The 25,435-nt window shown below is 48.8% G+C and overlaps 2 protein-coding genes across 8 annotated transcripts in view; one reads left to right on the forward strand and one right to left on the reverse strand.

Moving 5' to 3' along the window:
• IFT81 (intraflagellar transport 81) overlaps nt 1-17,866 on the reverse strand; it is a 54,335-nt gene extending 36,469 nt beyond the window's left edge. For 3 of the 7 annotated variants that reach the window (XR_010984990.2, XM_068120548.2, XM_068120546.2), the window contains exons 1-4: nt 17,571-17,720; nt 10,521-10,733; nt 9,630-9,733; nt 3,705-3,885 (exon numbers count right to left, since the gene is read on the reverse strand). Coding sequence is in view for 5 of the 7 variants with exons in the window: in XM_068120548.2 (XP_067976649.2) it covers nt 3,705-3,885; nt 9,630-9,733; nt 10,521-10,664 (429 nt within the window). In the remaining 2 variants the exon portion in view is untranslated. Of the gene's footprint in view, nt 1-3,704; nt 3,886-9,629; nt 9,734-10,520; nt 10,734-16,889; nt 16,998-17,418; nt 17,473-17,570 lie in introns of those variants that run through there. The other 4 variants (XR_013623832.1, XM_068120547.2, XM_078780175.1 and 1 more) reach the window with 4 other exon arrangements.
• A 631-nt stretch (nt 17,867-18,497) lies between these two features.
• ANAPC7 (anaphase promoting complex subunit 7) overlaps nt 18,498-25,435 on the forward strand; it is a 29,713-nt gene continuing 22,775 nt past the window's right edge. The window contains exons 1-4 of the mRNA XM_068120545.2: nt 18,498-18,795; nt 22,063-22,237; nt 24,800-24,919; nt 25,213-25,324. Coding sequence (XP_067976646.1) covers nt 18,584-18,795; nt 22,063-22,237; nt 24,800-24,919; nt 25,213-25,324 — 619 coding nt within the window. The 5' untranslated portion in view covers nt 18,498-18,583. The remainder of the gene's footprint in view (nt 18,796-22,062; nt 22,238-24,799; nt 24,920-25,212; nt 25,325-25,435) is intronic.

Genomic DNA, 25,435 nt, shown 5'->3' on the forward strand with positions numbered 1-25,435 from the left:
GACACGGCGGAGAGGTGGCGCTGCTGGCGGGCCAACCACGGCTCCGTGACTTTGGCCATTGCGTAGACCAACGGCTTGTGGTCAACGAAAGCCGTGAACCGGCGGCCCTCCAGGTGTCGGAAATGGCGAACGGCCAGGAATAGACCGAGCAGCTCGCGGTCGAACGTGCTGTATTTTAACTCGTTCGGCTGGAGTTGCCGGCTGAAAAAAGCGAGTGGCTGCCAAACCCCGTCCACCCATTGTTCATGGACGGCGCCCACCTCGTAGTTGGAGGCGTCCGTAGTGAGGGCGATGGGCGCGTTGAGCACCGGGTGAGCCAGCAGCGTTGCGTCGGCGAGGGCCCGTTTGGTGCTGGCGAATACCGCGTCCATGGCCGCGGACCAAACAATGTCATGCTTGGCCGGCTTGCCCCGGAGGGCCTCGTAAAGGGGCCGCATGAGCTGAGCAGCGCGGGGCACGAATCGGTGATAAAAATTCACCATGCCGAGGGACTCTTGTAGGGCCTTGATGGAACGGGGACGCGGGAACGTGGTGATGGCCTCGACCTTGGTCGGCAGCGGCACTGCCCCGGTCTTGGTGATGCGGTGGCCCAAAAAATCAACGGTCGTCGTGCCGAAGTGGCATTTGGCTGGGTTGACAATTAAGCCGTGCTCGCTGAGGCGACCGAACAGTGTTCGGAGGTGGAGGAGGTGCTCGGCGCGGGACGTGCTGGCGACGAGGATGTCGTCCAGATATATATAATAAAAAAAAATAACCACCTTTAGAGGCCATTTTTCCCCGCAAAGCGGGGGTTGGCCTTTTTCGGGAACCGTGGTTGTTGTTGTTTTTCGGTCCCCTATTTGAAGCAATGTTTTACGGCCGGATGCCCTTCCTGACGCCAACCCTTTTTGCCACCTTTAACGACAAACAGGGAATTACCAGTGAACTGGTACTCAATTAGCCGACCTCGGAAGGATGACAGGCTGAGTCAACCCCCCTGGCGTTAATTCAGCGATCGACCGGGATTCGAACCCAGGATCCTTGGATCCTAAGCCGGCACCCTAGCCGCTAGCCCAACACCAACTAGCCCAACACCAGGGACTAGACGAAAAGAAATGGCAGGTCACGCAGCACGCCGTCCATTAAGCGCTGGAACGCCTGGGCCGCGTTCTTGAGGCCAAACGGCATCCTCAAAAATTCGAACAGGCCGAACGGCGTGATGACGGCTGTCTTCGGGACGTCGGCCGCCCGGACAGGTACCTGGTGGTATCCCCGTATCAGGTCAATTTTGGAAACTATGACCCGTCCCGCCAAACGGGCGGAAAAGTCCTGGATGTGCGGGATCGGGTACCTGTCGGGGGTGGTAGCGTCGTTGAGGCGGCGGTAGTCGCCACACGGGCGCCATCCGCCCGCCGGCTTTGGCACGATGTGCAGTGGTGAGGCCCACGCGCTATTGGAGCGCCGCACGATGCCGAGGTGCTCCAACGCGTCGAACTCGGCCTTTGCCACGGCGAGCTTGGCCGGGTCGAGGCGGCGGGCCCTGGCGTAGACCGGCGGGCCCGTAGTGGGTATGTGGTGCTCGATCCCATGCCGCACTGCAACGGCTGAAAACGTCGGCCGCGTGAGGGCCGGGAATTCCGCGAGCAGGCGAGCGAACTCGTTCGCCGTCGGGAGGGCGCACGCCAGTTCGGTTGGTGCGGAGCTGCTCATCGTGCACGCCAGGGAGCTGAAGGTCTCGGCGTTGGCAAGGCGATGTCGTTTGACGTCGACCAGCAGCCCGTGCGCGCAGAGGAAGTCGGCGCCCAGCAAAGCCATGGGGACGCAGGCGGTCACAAAGGTCCACTGAAAGCACTGGCTGCCGAAGCAGAGGGTGACGTCGCGCGGGCCGAAAGTGCGTATGGCCGAGCCATTAGCAGCGACCAAAGAGGGGCCGCAAACGGCGTCCCGCCTGTCCTGCTCGGAGGCAGGTATGACGCTCAGTTGGGTGCCGGTGTCACAAAGGAAACGCCGCCCGGACGCTTTGTCCCGAATAAAAAGCAAGTTTCCCGAGTGGCCGGCGCTCATGGCTGGGAATGAACGCCGGCCCGGCCGTTTCCCGACTTGCCGAAAGTGCACGGGGGTTGGCACGTCCGAGCGTTGTGTCCGAACCTGGCGTGGTAATAACACCACGCCTGGTCAGGTGGAGGCCCCGGCCGTCGTGTCGGAAGTGGCCGGCACGGCGTGGCGGCCGCCAGTGGCACCGGCAGTTCGGCCTCCAACCGTGCAGGGCGCTCGGGCGTCGCCTCGGATGGCGGCAGGCTCCAGGTAGCCGCGCCGATGTGTTGGCCCACCGAGGAGATCTTATCGGCTTCCCTGGCGAGGGCGCGGGGATCGGTGATCGACGTGCCAGCCAGGGCGAGGCGTACCGGGTGAGGCAGCTGGCGAAGGAACAGCTCGCGGAACAGAAAATCCGGAGAGTGCTCACAGAGCAACGAGAGCATATAGTCCATGCGCTCGGACGGGCGCGTGTCGCCGAGCTCGGGCAGGTCGAGCAGGCGCCGTGCGCGTGCCGCCGGTGAGAGGGCGAAAGCGTCGAGGAGGAGCGTCTTCAGCGCGTCATACTTGTCAGCAGCCGGTGGGTGCTCGAGGAGGCTCAGGGCGCGGGCCGCGGTGGCGGAACCGAGCGCTGCCATGACATGGTGGAAGCGGGTGTCGTCCGCGGTGATGTCTCGCAGGGCGAACTGGGAGTCCACCTGGGCGAACCAAACAGCCGCATGAGCCTCCCAGAAGGTAGGCAGTTTAAGAGTCACTGCCGTGTCCATGTCGGTAGGTCACCAGTGAAGGAGCTGCGCTCCAACGCGAGTCGAAAGAATTGACGCGACCAAAGACGGAATTCGTCCGAGTTGCTTTATTGAATCAAAACAGCTCAGGTATTCTCCCAAGCCCGTTTATCGGGCAGCAATATATATACACATTTATGCCGGGGCATTTGCCCGGGAAAACCGAGACCGGGCATGCCCGGGTGTCAAGGGCGAGTCCTGGAAAGGCGAGTCTGGACATGCCCGGGCGTCCTGGACGCGGCCTGGCAAGTCGAGGCTGGGCGTGCCCGAGCGCTCTGGGCGAGCCCTGGAAAGGCGAGAGCGGGCATGCCCGGACGCTCTGGGCGAGCCCTGGAAAGGCGAGTCTGGACATGCCCGGGCGTCCTGGACGCGGCCTGGCAAGTCGAGGCTGGGCGTGCCCGGGCGCTCTGGGCGAGCCCTGGAAAGGCGAGAGCGGGCATGCCCGGGAAAGACGAGACCGGGCGTGCCCGGGAGGTTCGGGCGTGCCCGGGAACAGCGAGTCCGGGCATGCCCAGGAGAGGCGCGTCTGGGCCCGTCCGGACGAGCACGGCGTGGCGATCGCGCCCTGGCCGCGTCCTGGCAGGTGCAAGGCGATTGTGTACATTCAGCGGGAACCGCTACAGTAGCACAGTTGCTTTAAGCTTTACTTGTTACATTGAAGATTACAGTGTGGGCTCGTATGTACTAAACAGCAACATTTCCCAACAGAAACAATACTCAGGCTAGCCTCCCCCTCCACACTCCTAAATAAAATGCCTATCTGGGGTTGGATAAAGCTGCTGTATCTATATCTGTGCCATTTCATCACATAACAGACCACTGCACTTGTGATTTTCACTTTTAACAAACTTTTATTTTTCGTCTTATATACATATGCACAAGCTAACATACATGCATAGGGCATACCTGTGAGTAAATCTGAGCTACATCCTCATCCTGCATGTACTCGTATGGTATCTCAATACGCAGCAAGTAACGGGCAAGATAAGCACGTTTTTGCAGTTGTGGAACCCGAGCGAGCAGCCAGGCTAGCAGTGGGTGCAACACAGACTTGTCCCCATGAACCAGACCTTGCTGGAATCCTGTTCTGGAAAACAAAGTAAACTATAAATTATCTGAATATGCAAAGCCTGTCCGCTTTGTATTCAGACTTCTTCTGTATGCTAAACATGATGAAAACAGCTAAAAAATACATACAAGAAAATTGACGATTTTAGGCGACCGTGACCTTTTGACCCTAACCGCAAATAGGCTTCAATGACCCAATATGCAAACCCTGTGCAAATTTCAGGTCAATCAGATGAAAATTGACGATTTTAGGCGACCTTGACCTTTTGACCCTAACCGCAAATAGGCTTCAATGACCCAATATGCAAACCTTGCACAAATTTCAGGTCAATCAGATGAAAATTGACGATTTTAGGCGACCTTGACCTTTTGACCCTAACCGCAAATAGGCTTCAATGACCCAATATGCAAACCCTGCACAAATTTCAGGTCAATCAGATGAAAATTGACGATTTTAGGTGACCTTGACCTTTTGACCCTAACCACAAATAGGCTTCAACGACCCAATATGCAAACCCTGCACAAATTTCAGGTCAATCAGATGAAAATTGGAGATTTTTATGCAACCTTGACCTTTATTTAACCTTTTGATGTAACAAAAAACAACAATCCGCTTCTAGCTTTTGATTGGTGAACCAATTCAGTAACCCAATATGCAAATTCTTAAAATTTCAGGTCAATTGTATGAAAATTGATGATTTTATCGGACACTGACCTTCGACCTTTTGACTAAAATTATTGATTTGTCTTCTCCATATTCTCATAATAAAGCTTTGTTGAAAATTTCATGACAAAACTCAAATGGTAAGTTAAAATTTCTGGTCAATTGGATGTAAATTGATGATCTTAGGTGATTCTGACCTTTGACCTTTTGACAAAATTAGCAATTTGTCTCCTCCATATTCTCAAAATAAAGCTTTGTCGAAAATTTGATGACAAATGCTCAAATGGTAAAACGTAATGGACACACACACACACACACACACACACACACACACACACACACACACACACACACACACACACACACACACACACACACACACACACACACACACACACACACACACACACACACCGACCTCATTAATGAGCAAATGAAACTTGTGTTGGAAACAAAGGAAAATAAAACGAATTATGGGACAAAGACCCCTTACACTCAGTTTCTGCGGCATCACCGAGATGGCGGAATGGTCGCTGCAAAGAATGAAGCATGCACCTCCTCCAGTGAGAAGAAAGACCAACTCACAAAGGGACAGGGATTTGCACCAGGCCAAGAGGCTGTGGAGGTGCTACCTATGTCAAAAATGAAGCTCAACAAGAGGAAATTAAAAAACAAATTTTGGAGAATAGAGGAGAAGGAAGCCATTTGTTACTGCAAAGTATATTCAAGACATGAACAGTGGGGGATGGCCAGTAGGGGAGCTCGATTCATGGACCAGCTGAAGAAGACAAGAAGACCAGATTGACCACCAGAGAAGAAACGTTGCCATTCAACAAATTTGAAAGAGTTTCGTCAACGGCACATAAATTCCTAAACATCATACTAAAATACGCTATTTAGTGTCTGTCTGTCCATCTGTCTGATGAATTTTTGACGCCAATACATTCCGTCTTTGCTTATCCAATCTCAACCAAACTTGACAGGATGACGAAGGGTAAATATAACGAAGGTTGTAGCGCACTCATTTGCCCCCATCCCCAAGGGGGTTTTCTCCCCCGAGCGGGTTTTCCCCACCATTGCCGTCAATGAGGTTGCATGTTGAGGTGTATATCAATGTTAAATTGGCTTTATCGTGGCGTTTTTCCAAAGAAGATTTATCGTGGCGTTTTTATAAAGACGCTTTTAATAACAAAATTATTGATAATCGCATATTGTTAATGTTATTACAAAACAAGGTAATGTCGGAGTTTACGGGCGTAAACTGGATAGGTGGTTGTAATGTCGGAGTTTACGGGCGTAAACTGGATAGGTGGTTGTAATGTCGGAGTTTACGGGTGTAAACTGGATAGGTGGTTGTAATGTCGGAGTTTACGGGTGTAAACTGGATAGGTGGTTGTAATGTCGGAGTTTACGGGCATAAACTGGATAGGTGGTTGTAATGTCGGAGTTTACGGGCGTAAACTGGATAGGTGGCTGCCTTCAAACCAACTGCCTTGACGAATGCTTTGTCGAGTCTTACAGGTAGAGCAGTACCATGTCTTCCCGTCTGATACATCACCACGAGTAATAAAACCACAATGGACATTACATCGAGGGCAAATACAATAATTCTTGATGAGTCTGCGACGTGCACACCACTTAATAATGTCAGGTATTAATCATAATATAACTTATTTGGCTCTAATACCTGACATTATTAAGTGGTGTGCACGTCGCAGACTCATCAAGAATTATTGTATTTGCCCTCGATGTAATGTCCATTGTGGTTTTATTACTCGTGGTGATGTATCAGACGGGAAGACATGGTACTGCTCTACCTGTAAGACTCGACAAAGCATTCGTCCAGGCAGTTGGTTTGAAGGCAGCCACCTATCCAGTTTACGCCCGTAAACTCCGACATTACAACCACCTATCCAGTTTACGCCCGTAAACTCCGACATTACCCAAAACAATATTAATACTAATAATGTCCTACTTCCCAAAGGCGTTTTTCCGTTTATCGTTGCAGTGATAAACGTGTATAAATGGTTTATAGTTATAATGGCGTTTCCATGGGAGCAACAGCTTCTACAGGAAGTAAAAATATTATAAACCACAAACACGTATGCTTAGCTTTTTAAACAGTCGCTAATGCTCTTTATAACACCTAAATGAAAAAATGTGGAGGAATACCGACATCCGTGAAGTAAGGTTTTCTTACAGAACTGAGTGAAGATCTACTGTACTTTATATAACCCACAAATGTTAGGTTAATAGCATGGCCCTTTCTGCTGCTACCGTGGCATTTTTCGGAGGGAAATGTTGAAACTCGCTCCTGCTGTTTGATACGAAACTGAAAGGGAGGAAGACCGGGGTGTGCTCATTTACCAAGCAGCTAGCTTGCGCTTGCCAAGCCAGCCGTTCCTTAACGGTTTTGAATCCAATGCTTGCTCGAATGCTTAAACCACTTGGCGATCTCTCTACAACAAACTTGGTAAATGAATACACACCCAATGTTATTGAGACCCGACCATAGATCAACTGTAATCTATATACCCCAAAGAGGAATGACCCTCCCTGCCACTCCCGTAATCAGCGGGTGTACTCGTAAATACAATAAAATACTTAAACGTAAAGTCCAGATCACAAGCAGAAAAAACATACGAGGAGGATGGGAGCCAAGCACTCGCCAGGGGTGGAGAGACGGATGGTGGAAAAGTGGTCACAATGGATGGCAGCAATAGAGTGCGGGGAGTGGCTGCGTAACGAAGCAAGGATTTGGAATGCAAAGCACCACTGGGGACCCAGCAACGAAGCCGAGGTGAGACAGGGGGAGGAGACACAGAATCACCATAATGGGGAGGGGGAACAGACCCAACTTCCAGTCGTGGACCGAGTGAAAACACCTACACAGTTGGATGGGATGAAGATGAAAACCGGGAATGGCGGATGATAACAGGCAGAAGGACGGGAGGGGGGGGGGGGGGGGAGGGGGTGAGGAGAAGAGAGTGGTGAAGATGATAAGGAGGATGAGGATGATGATGACCAGCCAAGACTGGAAGAGGAAGGAACTGGGAAACATAATAGTGGAGATGGGAGTGACATCATGACCACGACTATACAAGATAGAAAACAACCGACCACCTCCTACTAAACAAGGCTATACTCGAAAATTGCAATACAAGAACAAAATTATCCACAGCAAGGATAGACTACAAAAAAGCATTTGCTAACGTCCCACATTCATGAATGACACAATGCATGCAATTGTACAAAATCAACCCCCAAATAATCAAACTGATAGAGAAACCAATGAAGCTTTGGAATATCACATTGATATTACAGCACTCGGAAGGAAAGATCGAAATGCCAAGAGTGAAGATACATCTAGGAATCTTCCAGGGAGACAGCATTTCACCCCGTTCTGTTTTGTCTGGCCCTGGACCCACTGAGCAACCTTATTAATGAGCAAGGACAAGGATGCACCCTGGCATCAAATAAGAGAACGTCCAAGGCAAAAAGGTGTCACATCGACTTTACATGAAGGATTTAAAATGTTTTGCACCAAATGAGGAAGAATTGGCAGAACAACTCAAATCAGTGAAACAGTACTCTGCCAACATTCAAATGGAATTTGGCCTGGATAGGTGTGCCAAGTGCACATTTACACAAGGTAGACCAACAAAAATGGACAAAACAAAAATTAATCCAAATACAACAATACAGGACCTAGACAACAAAGCATCACACAAATACATCAGAGTAGAAGAGGGTCACCAAATATGTCACAAACAAATGCGCAAAACAATTACCAAAGAATACCTGCTTAGATCCTGAAAACATACCTACACTGCATCTCCAAGGAATAAAACCAAAGCCATAAACAAACTCACAATACCAGTATTCCATTACAGCTGTGGAATAATAAACTGGCCACAATCAGAAATGAATAAACTGTATATCAAAACAAGGAAACCACTCACCATCTACAAAATGGCTTACAAAAATCAATTCACCCCGAGAATGTACTTGCCGAGACGAGAAGGAGGTAGCGGCCTGATGGAGCTCAACCAAGTGCAGAGAATGACAATTGTAGGTTTGGCCAAATACGTAAAAAGTGCAACAGACTACCAAATCCAATTTGTAAGCAAAGACAACATACCAGAGAAGGTATCCCTAACCCACCGAGCAAAAAATGTCCAAAGACAGGTGCAAATTGAAGATGTTACACAATAAACCGAAACAAGTCAGCCCCTACAATTGCAAAAAAAGAAGAAAGAAAAATATCAATCGAAATATCAACAGATATGCACTGACAACTGGGAAAATGACAAAAAAAAGGAGGAAGGTATAAAAAAAAGGACTTGGGAGTAGACAAAAGAAGGCTCTTTGGAATGGCTAAGAAGAGGTCAGCTCATTTGGGATGGAGAACAAATCATTATAAATGCCCAAGACCAAGGACACTACACCAATGGCTTTAAGAAAATGATGGCACTGAGTCAATCGGACAAGTGTAGGTTCTGCAAGGTAGAAACAGAAAGTACGAGCCTCCTCCTATCAGGATGTAAAAAAAAAAACTCATGTCAAAGCAGTTGTGCACCCAAAGGCACACCAAAGTATGTCGAGTAATCCACTGGCACATCTGCAAATGTCTCAATATCCCAATTCCAGAAATCTTGTGGAAACATGAACCAAAAGCAATCACTGGAAACAACGAAGTAATGCTCATGTATAACATAATAATCCCATTAAGTGTGAACATAGAAAACAGGGCATTACGGCTGGATATAGTACTGAGGTACAAAAAAGAAATGAAGGCATTGCTAATTGAGTTGTCAGTCCCCAGCGATTTTGGCCTAAACAACGTAGAAATCAAGAAAATTACCAAATACCAAGCTCTCAAAAATGAAGGTGGAAACTTCGAGACCTGGGAGGACACTGTTCCATCTTTCAAAACCCAAATTATCGAGATAAAACCAATGACACACACGTGATTGCCGCTGCGCAGGGGACGGGCTGATTACTTTGCATCGTGCCTTCACGGATGTTTCTTTTTCATTTTTTACAATGAATATACTGCTGACTATGGTACAACACTGCTATCTATATCTATGATTTACATATCTGGTCCAGTCTCTGGAGGCCTGTAGTTCAGGATCTGCAGTGCACCAAGTATGCGCACGGTTGTCTGCTCCAGACTTTCCTCTCTGATATCCACATTGTGCTGGAAACAAACCACGTAGTAATCACAAGATGTCATCAACAAGATGCTGTCAGGTTAAACAATCAGCTTTGAAAGCGTCCAACAAAGCGCCGATTGTTTGAAATATTTGACAGAAATGTCAAAAGTAAGCTCCAGTTTTATAAATCGGGGCTATTTATTATGTGTGCAAATACGGCTGACTTTTTGACACTTTCACCATATATGACCTTCACTACCCTCTGCTTATTACTATATTCCACCAAGTATCCTTCCATTCCCTCCATTACCTTCCTAATTACCCCCACCATCAAAGGCGAGTGGAGGTTATGTTTTCACCTCTGTGGAGAGGCTGGATTTGTGACAAGGACAAAATGATTAGATTTTGGTGAAGATCTGAATAGATCTACAACCTTTGAATCGATCATACTTTGGATGGAGCTACAACCAATATATACCACGACGTCTCAAAAAGTTAAGGACGGATTCGGAAGAAACTTGGTGGACTGGTTGCGTATTAGACAAGAACAAGCCGATTTGATTTTGATTCAGGTCCGGATCCAGATCTGGACTATCAGTGGGATACAAATCATAAACTGTTCAGCCTGGCGGTGGTATGTGCTCTACCGAGTGCCATTCTAGTTCTGTCTGCCATCTATCATCCCCCTCTTCCATTCTCTCTCTTAATTTTAAATTTCTCAATTTATCCTCCCAATACCCTTTATCATCTTCCCTGTGCACACATAAAAAATAGATAGCACCTGAAACAGAACAAAGGAATGTTAACCTTACTTTTGATGGTCAAACTCACCTTGTTGTCAATGGCAGCAAGGACATCAGTCAGCAACTGCAACAGCTGAAGAGGCTCGAGAGAGTCAAAGGAGAAGAGGTTTAGACCTTTGTGGAATGGTTCCTTGTTCAGCTGTTCCACGACGAATTTCAGCTGTTTGTTCATTCTGCACTTCTGCTACGCAGTCAAGAAGTCTTGTTATTCCTGTGGCTTCTTTTTTCTGAACAAAAGGACCTGGAATTTACGATGAGATTTTGATGCTAAGCCACGATTTTGTAAGACCGGACAAAAGTTATCAACAAACACTTTGTAAAACAGGAGAAGATGACCAAGCACTTTATTTCAATATATGTATGACCTTCCTTGGAGAAATCATCATGAATTATGAAACCTTGTGTGGTACTTTCTAAAGAGATTGATCTGAATAATTGTTTGAGTTTTTACTATATTTTGACACAACCTGCTGAAAAAGACTAAACCTAGGAGGTGGTGTGGGAGAGGAAGGAGTGTTGTGGGAGGGTAGGAGGGAGGGTAAGGGGTGGGAGTCTGGAGGGAGGGGAAGGAGTGGTGTGGGAGGGGAAAGGGGAGGGAAGGAGTGTTGTGCGAGGGGAGGAGGGAGGGGAACATGGTCCCAAACAAGTGTATTAATTTCTAACATCAAATTTCATTAGGAATTGGTATACGCAATGCACCATTAAGTTGTGGTTTCCAAAGAATTGAACGATGCAACACCAAAATGTCAATGATAAATCACAAGAAAGACAAGTACAGATACATTCAAAGTACACCGCTCCCATGCCAAATAAATAACATCTTCCAGCATGCGGCATTGCCGGGGTGCCTTCGGTGCATGGCGATAACGCCATGCAGCACATAGACACGGTATTGGGAGGGAGAGGTGTACAATAATTGATTGATTGCGTAATTAACATCAATAAATAGTGATCGTAAAATAATTTCTTAATAAATTGGTAAATAGCATACCTAAACCACCAGTGTTACATCTGAAGCTGTAACTTTTTGAAAATTAATTAAATAAGTCATTAATTGGGGAAAAATAAATAAATAATTGATTAATCAATTAATTTGTCAATCAATATCAAAAATATCCTTTATAGCCACATCACTTGGTCATTGTCATGTCCAAATATCAGCTTCCTAGCTCAAAAGGAGCCTGAGATTTTGCCCAGATGAGAAAGAAAATAAATAAGTATTGAATAAATTGATAATAATTAAGTAATTAAACAATTAATTAATCAAAAAACATAAAAATACTGTTTTTTTGCCAAAGCACGTGTTCACTATTGTGCCCAAATTTCAGCTTCCGAGCTCAACAGATGGCTGGCGTATCGCCCGGACAAACAAACAAAGAAGAAAGAAAGAAAACAAACAAACTGAGTGAAAACTGAGTACTCCCTTTCAGCGGGCGTCATCGCCAGGCCCCCTTTGGTGCCCGGCGATGACGTCATACACCACCTGGAGATGGAATAGGAAAAGAGTGGTGTACAAAAAGAACAGTGATGAAGAAGCCGAGTGCTAACAAAGGATGACCTCATCTTGTAATGCATATATGTAGAAGGGGTGGGGTTGGAAGGACGTGGACAGATAAGAGATGTGGGGGATGGGTACTGACATTGAGGGGTTTGACACTGCTAATGGACATGAGTGGAAATTTATGGTCATGTGCAGACAACCTCTGCAAACTGGACTTTTCAAGATCCGCATTCTCGATATATGGAGACAGACATCAAGAAGGGAGGGGTGAAATAAATGGTTGTTGAAGACACGGAGGAAAGTGGTGCTGTAGCCTGTAGGTACAGGTGGAGGGTTGATGTACCAAGAGTTTTGTAGTGAGACAAGTTTGCAAAATAAGCCTTGTGAAGAATAATAATATGATTATATTGTGGCGGACACGAAAGCTCACTGGCGTGATGACATCATTCCGCGCGCCAAGTGGGCGGCGGCCACGCCCAAGGGGTAGGCGTGGCCACAGGATATACACCGGGCGCGCAGCCCGGAACGCTCCAGTGTTACAGTGGAGCTCTTGAATAAAGACTCTTACAACTTACCGCGTTGTCCGCTTCCTCCTTGCTTACAAGCAGCACGCGTAACACCACGCTTCATTGGTGACCTCCGACGTTCTGGTCAGTCGTCACTGACCACCCGAACCCACCACAGCCATGGCAACCAACGCGGTAGCGATAAAGCTCCCCGAGTTCTGGGAAGCTCAGGCGGAGATCTGGTTCCTGCAGGCCGAAGCCCAGTTCAGGCTTCGAGGCATCACGGCGGACGAGACACGCTACTGCCACGTGGTCGCCTCCCTCGGGGCCGGCACGGCCGCCCGCGTCGTGTCGGTCCTGAGGAACCCACCGGCCGACGACAGGTATGAGGCGATGAAGCGTCTCCTCCTCGCCATGTTCGGCCTCACGGTGGATGCACGGGCCGATCGCCTCTTGGACCTCCCCGAGCTCAGTGACACGCGACCGTCGGTCCGAATGGACCATATGCTGTCGCTCATGGGCAACGAAACCCCGAACGCTCTATTCCGGGCGTTATTTCGACGCCAGCTGCCGGCATGAGTACGCCTCGCGTTGGCCGGTTCTGCGACAATGGAACCCCGAGCGCTCGCAGCCCGAGGCCGACAAGTTCTACGCGGCTTTGGACATGCAGGCGAGTTTCGGTGCGGCCGTAGCGGCTCCCGAGCCCGAAACTGCTGCGGGTGCCTACCCCTACTATGCGACGCACCGCGTAGCCGCTGAACCTCCTGCGGGTGCCCACCCCTACTCTGAGGGGCGCCTTGTGGCGGCCGCCACGCCTCGCCCACCACCACCGTGGAAACCGCGGCCTCCGGCTTCGCCGCAAACCTGGTGCCATTTCCACGCTAGGTTCGGCCACGAGGCTCGGCAATGTCGCCCGCCGTGCTCATTCGGCAGGTCGGGAAACGCCCAGGCCGGCCCTCGGTAGTGGCACTGAGCGCCGGCCGATTAAACAGCCTCCTGTACATAACGGACACCTTATCCGGGCGCCGTTACCTGTGCGACACACACGGGAGCGCAGGTGAGTGTCGTTCCCGCCGGTACGTCCGACAAGCAGTCCGTGGGCTGCGCAGGAGCAGCGCGTGGGCCCCGCGCTGCTTGCTGCCAACGGTACGTCCATTCGCACGTACGGAAAACGCTGCCTTTCTCTGCGGTTCGGAGGGCAGGTTTTTCCGGTGGTCGTTCGTCACTGCCGACGTGCCTATGGCACTGCTCGGCGTGGACTTCCTCTGTGCCAATGGCCTGTTGGTCGACGTAAAGCACAGAAGGCTTGTCCAGGCTGAGACGTTCAGCCCGCTCGCGTGCGCGGCTGCGCACTGCCCGCCTCGTTGAGCAGCTCACGGAGCAGCTCATCGAGCGGCTCGCCGAGCGGCTTGCTGAGTGGTTCGGTTCCGGCCAGGTTCATCTGTACGCTTCCGGCAGCGGACGAATTCACCCGCCGCCTCGTCCGTTTCCCGGCCCTCACACGGCCCACATTCTCGGGGGGACCGTCAAGCACGGGGTGGAACATCACATCCCCACCGCCGGGCCACCGGTCTACGCCCGGGCACGCCGCCTCGAGCCGACGAAGCTCGCGGTAGCTAAAGCCGAGTTTGCTACGCTGGAGCGGCTCGGCATCGTGCGGCGCTCCGAGAGTGCTTGGGCGTCGCCGCTCGACATCGTGCCCAAGCCCGGCGGGGGATGGCGACCGTACGGGGACTACCGCCGTCTCAACGACGCCACCACCCCCGACCGCTACCCCGTCCCCCATATTCAGGACTTTCCGCCCGCTTGGCGGGCATGTCCTTCTTTTCGAAGGTGGACCTCATACGCGGTTACCACCACGTCCCTGTCAAGCCGGAGGACATCCCGAAGACGGCTGTCATCACGCCGTTCGGTCTTTTCGAATTTCTTCGGATGCCCTTCGGTTTGAAGAATGCGGCTCAGGCGTTCCAGCGCCTCATGGACAGCGTCTTGCGCGACTTGGATTTCGTCTACGTCTACCTGGATTATATCCTCGTCGCAAGCGCGTCCCACGAAGAGCACCTACACCATCTCTGCATGCTCTTCGAACGTCTGGGCCAGCATGGCCTGATCGTGAACCCCGCCAAGTGCCGGTTCGGTGTCACTGAAATCGACTTTTTGGGGCACCGTGTCACCAGGCACGGGGCCGTCCCCCTACCGGCCAAGGTGGAGGCGGCAAAGGGGTTTCCGCGGCCCCGCACGATCAGGGGGCTCCAGGAGTTCCTGGGCATGGTAAACTTTTACCATCGGTTCCTGCCCCGCATCGCCCAGCTCCTGCGCCCCCTGCACGAGGCCCTCCGAGGGAAGCCGGGCAAAGGTGACGTTACCTGGACCGAGCAGATGGACGCGGCGTTCGTGGGCGCGAAGCTCGCCTTGGCTAACGCCACCATGCTCGCGCACCCGGCGCCCGATGCACCGATCGCCCTCACCACCGACGCCTCGGACTACGCGGTGGGCGCGGTGCATGAGCAATGGGTGCGTGGAGCTTGACAACCGCTGGCGTTCTTCAGCCGGCAGCTTCGCCCGCCCGAACGCCGGTACAGTACCTTCGACCGCGAGTTGCTCGGGCTCCACCTGGCGGTCAGGCACTTCCGCCATCTGCTCGAGGGCCGTGCGTTCACGGCCTTCGTCGACCACAAGCCACTGGTGTTCGCGATGGGCAAGGTCGCCGAGCCGTGGTCGGCCGGGCAGCAGCGTCACCTCTCGGCCATGTCCGAATACACGACGGACATCCGGCACGTCGCGGGGAAGGACAACCCGGTGGCGGATTGCCTTTCCCGGTCCGTTGCCCACGCGGTCCACCTCGGCATCGACTATGCCCGGATGGCGGCGGACCAGGCCGCCGACCCTGACGTCCAGGCCTTGCGGACCGCCGTTACGGGCCTCCGCGTCACCGAGGTGCCGTTCGACGGCGCGGGCACGGCCCTCTGGTGTGACGTCTCCCTCGGGCGGCCTCGCCCCATCGTGCCCGTGGGCTGGCAGCGCCAGATTTTCGACGCCATCCACGGCCTGTCCCACCCGGGCACGAGGGCCTCCCAGAGGTTGATCGCTGACAAGTTTGTCTGGCATGGCCTCCGGAAGGCCGTCCGCGGCTGGGCCAGGACGTGCCTCGCGTGCCAGCGCGCGAAGGTGCACCGCCACACCCAGGCCCCATTGGCCCCGTTTGCGGTGCCGGAATGTCGGTTTGACCACGTTCACGTGGACCTGGTGGGACCTCTGCCCCCCTCGCGGGGTTTCACCCATGTCCTGACCATGATGGACCGCACCACCCGGCGGCGGATGTCGCGCAGGCGTTCATCGCCACCTGGGTCGCCCGGTTCGGCGCCCCCTCGGACATCTTGTCCGACCGCGGCCCCCAGTTCACCTCGGAGCTCTGGGGGGCAGTCGCGCGGGGGCTCGGGGTCCAGCTGCACCACACCACGGCCTACCACCCCCAGGCTAACGGCCTGTGCGAGCGGTTCCACCGCTCGTTGAAGGCCGCGCTCCGGGCGACCCTCCGCGACGGCGGCTGGGTCGACAGGCTCCCCTGGGTGCTGCTGGGCCTCCGGACTTCGCCCAAGGACGACCTGCGCGCATCCGCGGCGGAGTTGGTCTTCGGGCAGCCGCTGCGGGTGCCGGGCGAGTTCCTCCCCGACTCCACGGCACCATGGTCCGCGGCGCAGGAGCGCTCCGCGCTGCAGGAGACCGCCCAGAGGTTCGCCCCGGTGCCTACGGCACACCACGGGCACCCACCTATGCACGTCGCCCTGGAGCTTCGCACCGCGGAGTACGTCTTCGTCCGGCACGACGCCCACCACTGCGGCCCCCGTACGACGGGCCTTTCCGCGTGCTGGAGACCGGGGTGAAACATTTCACCTTGGACATCGGCGGCACTCCTGACCGTGTCTCCATAGACCGCCTCAAGCCGGCCCACCTCGACGTGGACCACCCACCGCCGGTGGCTCGGCCCCCGCGTCGGGGCCGCCCCACGGCGGGCGGACCCCCGGCACCGCCCGGCCCCGCCGGCACGCCGCCCCCCCCCCCCCCGAGCCTGCACCCATCCCGGGTGCAGCCGGGGGCATCCCAGCTGGCATCCCTGCACCCCGGACGCCGCCAGTCGCCAGAGGGCGCTTCGGCCGGGTCATCCGTTTGCCCCGCAAACTGGCCCTCCAGGTGCGCGGGAATTCTGGGGGGGCGCATGTGGCGGACACGAAAGCTCACTGGCGTGATGACATCATTCCGCGCGCCAAGTGGGCGGCGGCCACGCCCGAGGGGTAGGCGTGGCCGCGGGATATACACCGGGCGCGCAGCCCGGAGCCGGAACGCTCCAGTGTTACAGTGGAGCTCTTGAATAAAGACTCTTACAACTTACCGCGTTGTCCGCTTCCTCCTTGCTTTCAAGCAGTGCGCGTAACACCACGCTCACGCTTCAATATCATGATGAAGAAGAAGAAAAATAAGACCACATGGTGTGTTCTTACTGATGGCGAAATAAAGTGAAGCATTTTAAAATGTTTTAAAAAGCTTTCAAAGGAAGAAACGTTTCATTCAATCAAGATTTGGTTTTATTTGGAGATACTGTATTGAGAAAAGGAAGGAATGAAGAATGAACGAAAGAAGGAAGTTCAGACAGAATGAGTTCTTTATTTCAATCGATATTTCTTAACCTGTCCTATGCTTACGCTTTATATTTCGGATTTGTTGTTCTCGTTTGTTCACCAAGTTTAGTTCACTTTATTTTTTGCCTCTTGTTAAACCAAAAGATTGGTTTGTTTCTTCCATCTTTACAGATAGTAAATGTAATGTCGTAAGGATTTCTGTCATATCTGCCAAAAGTGTTAATTAAATTATATCATCAGCGTTATCTCGATCTTGCACAGTTTTTTCACAAACGATTGCACCTTCATGTACAGCTCCCATCAGATCAGCATCACCTTTCACTTGGCCTTGAAGGTGAAAGACGAGATTCAGGTATATCCAAGTCATATAAACTTACAAACAATAATTATACACAGTTACCGAAAACAGAATTGCAATTCTTATCGGTTCCTACCTTTACTCCAGAAGGAATGAGAAGATGCGTTTTATAAATCAAACAATAATTTATTTGTAATAATGTTTAATATTGAGCGCGTAAAACATCAAATCAGACGCTGATAAATATTAAATAAAAAAGGCCTCCGATCTCGTTACCTTAGCAACCGCCGTTCCTCCATGAATTTTTTTAACTTAGAATGGTTTTTCAAGGAATAAATAATAATCCCATGATAAAATTTATTCCTCAATCGATAAACTTCTGAGGAAGAGTATCATATCGTTTTTATTTTTCATTTCCGGATAATTAAATGTATAATTTTGCGACGCACGTCCCACATAAACTATTTGTATACACCTCAAAGCACTTGAAATTCTATTACAGCAGTCATTGCCATTATTATTTTAATAAGGGGAGGGAAAAATAATTAAATAAAAGTTTCCGAAAAAATTATTTCACTTCATTGTTTTCCTCAAATTTTATCTTTTCCGTCCACATTAATTTTTTCCACGATGTTTATCGTTGGTTATATCTTATAAAGCAGTTTGTCTGCTTTTACCGATATTTATTGTCGACTATATATTTTGTAATGCATTTTGCCTGCTTTTTGTTGCTTGTGTTTTTATCTAATTCTAAACCTTATGCAGCTTGCCTGTTTTTGTGAGGAAACAGGGTGGTGTATAACTCAAAATAAGCTGTTCGCTTCACTTTGTCTTCAATGTCACTTTTACAGTATTTTTTTTTATAAATAATTGAGCAATCAGATTAAATTGTTATTAAGTGACTACACAGTAGGTTGTTTTAACAAAAAAAAAACTTGTTACGCACTCGAAAAGGAAACGGAAGTGACTGTCCATTTATAAAATTTTAAAATTTGAAATCACCAAACACTAAATTCTCTATTTCTTTGTATTATTAATGTTGGATTTTTTTTCTGCTACAACTACTTTCCTGGGTGATAAATAAATATAACTTACCTTAGGAGTAGGTGCCATTTGAGTAACGTTGCTGAGCGGTTGGATATGGATTGAATGTTCTTGGTATTACCTGTGCTGTGCCCTATCACTAGATCAGCGGTTGACATCCCCCATATCAGTGCTGCGCACACAGTACGCGTGGTCGGTGTCCATTGTAACTCCACCATGAGTTTGCTCGAGTACATGCGGGAGATGCACGCCGTTGGCCTGTTCGCGGACGTGCGCTTACTCGGTGGGATGCTCCTCTGCATGGCCGAAAATAATCCGTAAGAAAAGGGTCTTTGAACGAATGGAGAAATTTTATGCCTTGTTATGAATCATGAATGCTTACTTTTTGCTCCTTTTATTGTAATTTTTACACTTTTTAAACTTCAATCAAAGTGTGTTTATTCTTTAAAACAGTTTAGCTTTTACTTTTGATGTTTTTTCGTTTTTTATTTGTTTATTATTTTTATAGAATTCCTTGTCAAACAAATATTATTGGTGCTTGGGTTTCTCATTTGGTGTTTGCGAATACAACCTCTTTCATTTTAATAACAATAACTATCAATCAGCTTCTGAATGAGTTGGTATGGGAAGTGCAGTTGATGTCGTTTATCCAGACTTTCAGAAAGCTTTTGATAAGGTAATGTTATGGTGTAAGGAAAAAAAAAAAACTATTCCGACAACCCACTCACTTACGGTAACATACACATACACATACACATATACACACACCATCCATCCTCCATCCCCGGGCATATTACCACAAATGAACCACAACTGGAGGCAATCCGGTGTTCAGTGAAGATCCTGAAAAGAGCCCTTGGAACAAAACTCTGAAAACGTTAAACAGCTTTGGTCCATGAACTGTGATCCCTTACCAAAGAGGAGGTGGATACTTTGTGTACTGGGAGGACTCCGTTCCACCTCCTGAAACCCGCAGATGGAGATAACAACCAAGGACACACACACACACACACACACACACACACACACACACACACACACACACACACACACACACCGGAACCAGCTGGGTTCTGGGTCCAGCATCTTGATCCGGAACAAGGAACATTCCCCCCCCCCACCCCCACACCCCTAACTCACCCACACCCCTAACTCACCCACACAGTTTAGGTGTGGTAAAAGGTTAGAATGTACTGTTGGTAGCCCAGACACTGTTAACCCGTGCGGGCCATGCTGTAGTTAAAACAGGTTCAGCCCCTCCCCCAATCGGTCAGGTCAAAGGGTACTGGCTGAAGTTCCGGAGGTGGCACTTTGCACAGCCTGCTTGCACGCCACTGGGTCCTGTCTTGGAGCTGGAAAGTGGCTGGACCCAGCTGGTGACTGATGTGCAGCGGGGAGGACCAGAAGGACTGGTGCCTGTCTTTACAGTGGGGTCCCTCATCTCAGACCCAGTCCGAGATGCTTATGCCAGACTGCTTTCTCTGCGAGCTCTGTTGAACCACTGTTTCGTGTGGTGCTCCTGGCAAACCCTAAAGCGGGAGGGTAAGCTTTTGGATGCAGCCTATGCAGAGATTAACTATGGCCTGTTATCTGTTGTAATAACCTGAGGCAGCCATCAATGGGAGATGACTGTACAGGATGGTGATTATTGTCTGGTAGGTGACTGATCCCACTGTAAAGACTTCACGCCATTTGGAATAGATATCACAGATGACCATGTGAACTCCTCCACAATAACGCTGGTGGTGGTGTGTGCTATGGATATCCCCATAGATGTTTTCATCTGCAGGTGTCCCAGGGTTGAGTCGGCCAGGTCAGTGGTCGCAGTGATGGCAGGTAGGCTGAGTTGTTGTTGGTGGATGTTAAAGACCACAAGGTGTGCATCATGAAGAGTAATGAAGTTATCGCCGGCACCCTGAACAAATTACAAAGTCCTGTCTAGACTGTGGGTAGCAAGTAGTCTGGCATTCTTTGATATCCCTTCACACCATGTTATACTTCTAGCTAACTCAGATTGCGATTGTTGTTTGGGTAAAAGTTCCTTATTCTAAGATTTAATTATGATTGGTTACGGTTACACAGCTTGCAGAATAATAATATTTTAGAACTCTAGAAGCTAATTTATTTTCCATACTTGATGAAAAGAGTCGCAATAACGATGGCGACGATTGACGGGAGAAAAGAGGAGAGGCAGTACGAAGGAAATAGAGGCCCACATTCCTTCAGGACTTACCTTCAGTGGCCACGGTTTGTTTCTGGTGGTGCATTCGGTTTAATGCCACCAACCACAGTGAAGACGAAATCTGGGTTTTCTTGATGAGAACCTGTGAAGGTTCTATGACTCACCGGTACTTTTGCCACAACGGCTCAACTCCCACCCATTGTGCGCTGCACTGTGGAGGAGATTCAGCATGTCTTCTTGTATCTACCCTTTGAGAAATTTTTTTCTCTGCTGAACTCACGACTACTCGTTGGACCTGCCTGATGGACATTGCACTTCTCTGTTATCTCTGAGATTCGCGTGCCATTCCGAGAAGGCAATCTGCATCCTGACCATTAAATCCTTTTGGAGCTTATCATCCGTGGAACCTCTCCTGTCCTTCAACCAAACAATCCTTTTCAGCTTGGAGTTTCCCTTCTTCATTACCAGTGGTACGGTTGATTTGGGTTCTGCTCTATGCTTCGGTGATTTGGGAATTCACCTTCTGAGGACTATTGATTGACTGCCTGTGTTGGCTTCAATATTTGTGCGCACCATCCAGATTTTGAGAAGACCAACGGGGCTTTCTGTCAACCTTTCACCCATTTATAACCGGATGGGTTTAATGTGGGACCTGCTTAGTTAAGCTGATTTTCCACGTCGAGAGTCATGAGTTCCCGTATAGCTGCATTGCTCTTTGTGAGGTTCATATTTATTAGTCCCCTACCAGTTTCACCGGAGGGGACTATAGGTTTGCTCTCAGTCTGCCTGTCCGTCCCACCTGTGGTTTTTCAGACTTTTTCTCCCCATTTTATTTATTTAAAGCCTGGCCTCGATGAGGACTATATAGTCTGTGACTGGAGCCTTCAACATAAGAAATACCCTTTAACATATTCAACGTAACTTGGTACATGGCCTTTTTATGATAAGTTGCAGAGAAAGTTTGAGATTCAGGGCGTTTATCAATTTTTCACAGTTATTCCCTTTTTGGACTTAGAAAATATCACATCGGTAGGGGACATGTATTGCAAAGCAATTTGCGCTCTTGTTTCATTTCGATTCTTGGGCAAGTCAGTTATTTGTACAGTTAATTTATGGTATTGTGCTTATGGTTTATTATTTGGGTGTATTAACATTAGGGTTTATTTATTATTTTATTACATTAGAGTTTATTAAATACTTACAGCTAACATTACCCTTCCATTTTCTGCAGTTTGTTCGTTTCACCCTAAAAGCAACACCAGGGCACTTTGTTTGTCCATTTATCTTTTCTGCCATGACACCCTCTGGGTAACTGGTATATTAGCTTGCCGTGCCCCGAGGTCGATATATAACAGTATGTAATTGAACTATCACACACTTCTGTGTTTTCCTTCCTGTACAGGGATATGCTCCCCCCTGTGTCCCGCTTCCAACTACTTGTGTACCAAGCAGATGCACTTCGTCACGAGAGGGAGTACCGCCACGCCGAAGCCGTGTACCGCCAAGTGCTTCAGCAGAAGAAATTTTTGACCAAAAACAGCAAGCTGCGCCTTCCCTCGTCCCACACACAAATTCCGGTATTCCTTGTTTTAAAATATGGACCAGAAATATTTGGTGGGAGACAACCTAGTGTGATTATGTCCCTCAACATCTTTCATGGTAATGCTCCTCTGCAATGGTGGAGTGAAAATGTTGAAGAATAAATAACATGTAAATTATATAGAGGGTCAAGGTTAAAGAAGTTTAAGAGGGTCAAGGTTAAAGAAGTTTCACTCCTGAAATGGAAAAGAAAAACCCTTTTTTTTTTTCTTTTTTTTTCCCCTGGTTCTTTCTCCCTTATATTTTTTGCACATGTATGTATTTTCAGAAATACATTATGCCAAATGTGAATCCTTGACATTCTATCATCCATCTGTCGTCTCTCTGTCTCTTTCTTTCTTTCTTTCTTTCTTTCATAGAAAAGTGAAGAAAGAGAGAATAATCTAAGAGTTTTTGAGGAAGTAAAAAAAAAATCTGCTTTTTGAAAAGGGGAAGATCACAAGTGTTTGGGAAGAAGGTAAAGAGTTCGAGTTTGGCAGCAGTGGGGAAGAAACAAACATCATAACGGCCTACCCTTGAGATGCCAATGGCGACACAATAATCATGCGTTTAGTGGTTTGTTGAGTATTCCGTGGTCACATTAATGGTATTGCTTACCTATACCTATACAAACAGCAAGTTATTGGGATTAGAAACCGAAGTAATATTTGTAGAAAAGAGAAAGAGAACAAACTTTGCGGTGCAATTTGAGCGGGTCAAGTTTTGAGGTCAGATTGGGAGAGTTGACAAGTCTGATTACTTTGGATTCCATTTTGTCCAATAAGTACAGTATGTGGAGCTAGAACCTCCCCAGATGTGAGAGCAGTACTCTATACAAGGACAAATCAATCCTTTATATAGTTGAAGCAACTTTTGAGAGGGGAAAAATCTTCGACATCTGAGCAGGATTCCTAGTTTCTTTGAGGCAGACGAAGGTATTTTTGTAATGTGTGGATTCCAGGATAAATTTGATGTAAGGGTAATACCTAGTAGGTTGAATGTATCACATGGTGTAATTGTGGAGCTTTCAAAGGAGATTGGGGGTGTTTAAAGGAGTTTTAGAGAGAGAGATATATATATATATAGAGATAGAGATAGAGATATGGGAAGAAATTGAGTTACAGAAGCATTAAATTTAACCTGATTACATTAGCCCCACTGGGAAATCTTGTCCAAATCCGAATTTAAAGTGGTGGCTGTGATCAAACGCGATGTAGAACGAGTGAGGGAAGATTGGGCAGATGGGAAAAACATGGAGGAATGTAATGTCAAGTCATCAGCATACGAGTGCATTTGGTCATTTGTAGAAGAAAGGAGGTCATTGATAAAAATGAGAGAGTGTTGGAGACAGGACAGAACCCTGAGGGACACCCCTGTTGATAGTGAAGGAGGAAGATGTTGAACCATCAACAATTACGGAGATAGAGCGGTCAGAGAGAAAGCTTGATATGAGGGAGCAGAGTGAAGGAGGTAAGCCGAAACAGGGAAGCTTGGATATCAAACCCCGATACCAAACTCTGTCAATGGCTTTTGAGATTTTTTTTTTTTTTTTGTATACAAGATCGAGGCTCGTGTAAGAGCTAACATTAATCACAAAAAAATAAAAACCGACACATAAAACATATAATAAAGGGAGTGGGAGACAAGATGGGGAGAGAGGGGGAAGCACACAAGTACAACATTTGAGAGCAGGGACATAGGGAGAACTGTGGGAGGGAGAGGCCTTGGGGGGAGGAGGAGGCGTGGGAATGGGGGGTAGAGGGGTGGGAGAGGTATAAAACACACGGACACTGCTAGGACTTCTAGGAAAGAAGTCGGTATTTCAAAAAAGTGGAATTGGGGTGAATTAAGGAGGGGGGGGGGAGGGGGGGGTAAGAGATGGTGGTGATATCAAGGCCTACAATAAAGGATTCCCCAAAGTCTCTCAGAGACGAGGCCCAGACATACGTAATGTAAGAAGGATATCACTGGTGGATCTTGCCCTGCAAAAGCCATATTGATGGTCAGATAGAAGATTGTGAGATTCCAGATGCTTAAGGAAATGGGAATTGAGAACACATTCAAAGACTTTGGAAATAGTACAAGTCAGAGCATTAGGACGGTAGTTGGAAGGGTTTGAACGATCACCCTTCTTTAAAATAGGCTGTAGTAAGGTTTGTTTCCAGGAAAGAGGAAAAGTTTGGGTTTTTAAACAAAAGCAAAACAAACGAGCAAGCATGGGAGCAAGTTCTGAGGTACACTCCTTCAAGACACGAGGAAGAATGCCATCTTGTCCGTATCCCTTGCTTGTGTCCAGAGAGAGGAGTACTTTTGGTCATTCTGATTTTAGTTTCAGAAACATTTACAGAGGAGTGGGGGGGGGGGAATGTTGGTTTTTTAGAAACTTGACATCAAAACAGCCAAAAAGGAAAAAGTTGAAGCCAAATATTTCACAGTACTGTGTGCTTTTAAGCTGGATAGAGGATGTACTAGCTAATGTACGTCCTTACTGTTGCAGGCAATTTATGATTTGTTGTAGATCATTCGTTTTCTCATGTAATGAAATTATGAAACATTCTCAGACATTGCCTTCGGATGCGGAGATAAAATACCACCTGGCGGAGTGTTACCTGAACATGAAACAGGATAAAGATGCTATTGCTACACTGGACACTATCCCCGCCAAACACAGAACTCCCAAGGTGAACCTGTTTGAGCATTGATGGTTTTGCGGTTATTACAGAAATGTGACAAGAATATGTCGTGGTTGCAAGCTGATGTAAAGCTCATTTGTATGCTGCTTTGTTAGATAAAACCGTTAATTATTTTTCTCCTGCACCAAGTACAGAGCAAGAAGGTTGGAAATTTGCCAAGATAATTACGTCATTGCCTCGATTTGCCATGAAATGTACAAATTGTTTGGGTGAGAGGGGAGCCACTGGCTCAGTGACACTTTTAAAGGATTATATGGCGTGTGGACTTGCGTGCGCTGTAGATCAACATGACTTTAGCTGGCCTATACAGGAAGGCTGGTCAAGAGCGAGTGGCCATCACCTGTTACAAGGAGGTGCTACGGCAGTGCCCCCTGGCCCTGGAGGCCATTCTTGGTAAGAGACCTTCGTTGTGTTTTTGTAGGCTATCGGTGAGCAGGCACTGAAGTTTTTTTTTTGTTTTTTTTTTGTAGATGGTCACGGCTTCTGGAATAGCTAGTACACTGA

The sequence above is a fragment of the Myxine glutinosa genome, chromosome 6 (genome assembly GCF_964187855.1).
Source record: "Myxine glutinosa chromosome 6, kmMyxGlut1.1, whole genome shotgun sequence".
In the NCBI taxonomy this organism is placed as follows: domain Eukaryota; kingdom Metazoa; phylum Chordata; class Myxini; order Myxiniformes; family Myxinidae; genus Myxine; species Myxine glutinosa.